Below are 1,181 nucleotides of genomic sequence, written 5' to 3'. Positions count from 1 at the left end.
TTTGAGCGATTAATAAATCTTTGAAACGAGTCGTGAAAATACTATCTTCTGACCATGAAGACTACAAGCTTCTGCACTGAGGTTCTCCTTGCCGAGTGTTACTTTCGGTTGGTCAGCTGTGAAGTCACTGGTTATCGTCGCAGATGCTACAGGAGCAGCTGGCTGCCGAGTAGAGGGTTTTGGGGACCAGCAGGTTTCCGCAGCGCAACGAGAAGTTCACCTGGTGGGAAACAGTGGGAAGAAAATATCAGTAACCGGAGAATGAAAATCGTTATTAGCACTTTTTAGTATTTTCATTTCATTGGATTGGTTTGCTGACTGAAAAATTGATGCCTCGTACCCGGTGCGTGACTAGGCAATCCATCGGTCAATTTCATTTTATGACATTCTGCTAATCCCCAAGCAGATCCTACGATGGCATAAGATAGTACTAAACTGGACAAGGGGTGTATTCAGCCAATGCAAGAGGTGTACATTTGCCATGTAGGTATCCAAACACACTCCTGGGCCGGCTTCACTCCTCTGTCAGGTTTTGATACTATATTATGCTACCGTAGGATCTGCTTAGAGATTAAGACGCTGCATGCTATGCAGACAAAGTCGGTGAATTTCTATCAAGTTAACCTGCCCGAAAACGATTAAGACAGTGCATACATCCGTGAGACTCATGTTTGTATGTTGATGTTAACAAGCTGCTTAAAGAACCAAACATCTTGGAATGCAATGTCGATGTGTATATCATCGATCGATGAACCTCTGTTAACACCTCTGTCATTTGGACTTTTGTAGAGTGATAAACAACATTGTAACGGCAATACATTGCCGATTTCTCTGTTAAGTAGACACAGAAGAAGAATGTACGAAAGGTAAGTTACCACGGCTACTCCGTGACGTGATTCAACTCAAATGACGTCAATATTTTCGATGAACCTCTGTTAACATATTTGTCATTCCGGGACCTACCTTTGTAGACGGCGATAAACAACATTGCAACGACAATACATTACTGATTGCTCTGTTAAGTAGACATAAAAGAAGAATGTACAAAAGGTAAAGTTACCACGGATAGTCCGTGACGTGCTTCAACTTAAATGACGTCAATATGTTCGATAAACCTCTGTTAACATCTCTGTCATTCCAGGACCTTTGTAAACGGTGATAAACAACATTGCAACGACAAT

The 1,181-nt window shown here is 41.8% G+C and overlaps 1 protein-coding gene across 1 annotated transcript in view; it reads right to left on the bottom strand.

Moving 5' to 3' along the window:
- Positions 1 to 69: 69 nt before the first annotated feature.
- The window catches only part of LOC118425984 (thyrostimulin alpha-2 subunit-like), a 7,826-nt gene continuing 6,714 nt past the window's right edge, over positions 70 to 1,181 (bottom strand). Inside the window, exon 5 of the mRNA XM_035835197.1 lies at positions 70 to 220. Within this exon, the coding sequence (XP_035691090.1) occupies positions 125 to 220 (96 nt within the window). The 3' untranslated portion in view covers positions 70 to 124. The remainder of the gene's footprint in view (positions 221 to 1,181) is intronic.

This window comes from Branchiostoma floridae, chromosome 1, assembly GCF_000003815.2.
Source record: "Branchiostoma floridae strain S238N-H82 chromosome 1, Bfl_VNyyK, whole genome shotgun sequence".
Lineage (NCBI taxonomy): Eukaryota > Metazoa > Chordata > Leptocardii > Amphioxiformes > Branchiostomatidae > Branchiostoma > Branchiostoma floridae.
Note: the sequence above shows the minus strand (reverse complement) of the source record. Positions and strands in the feature narration are given on the sequence as shown.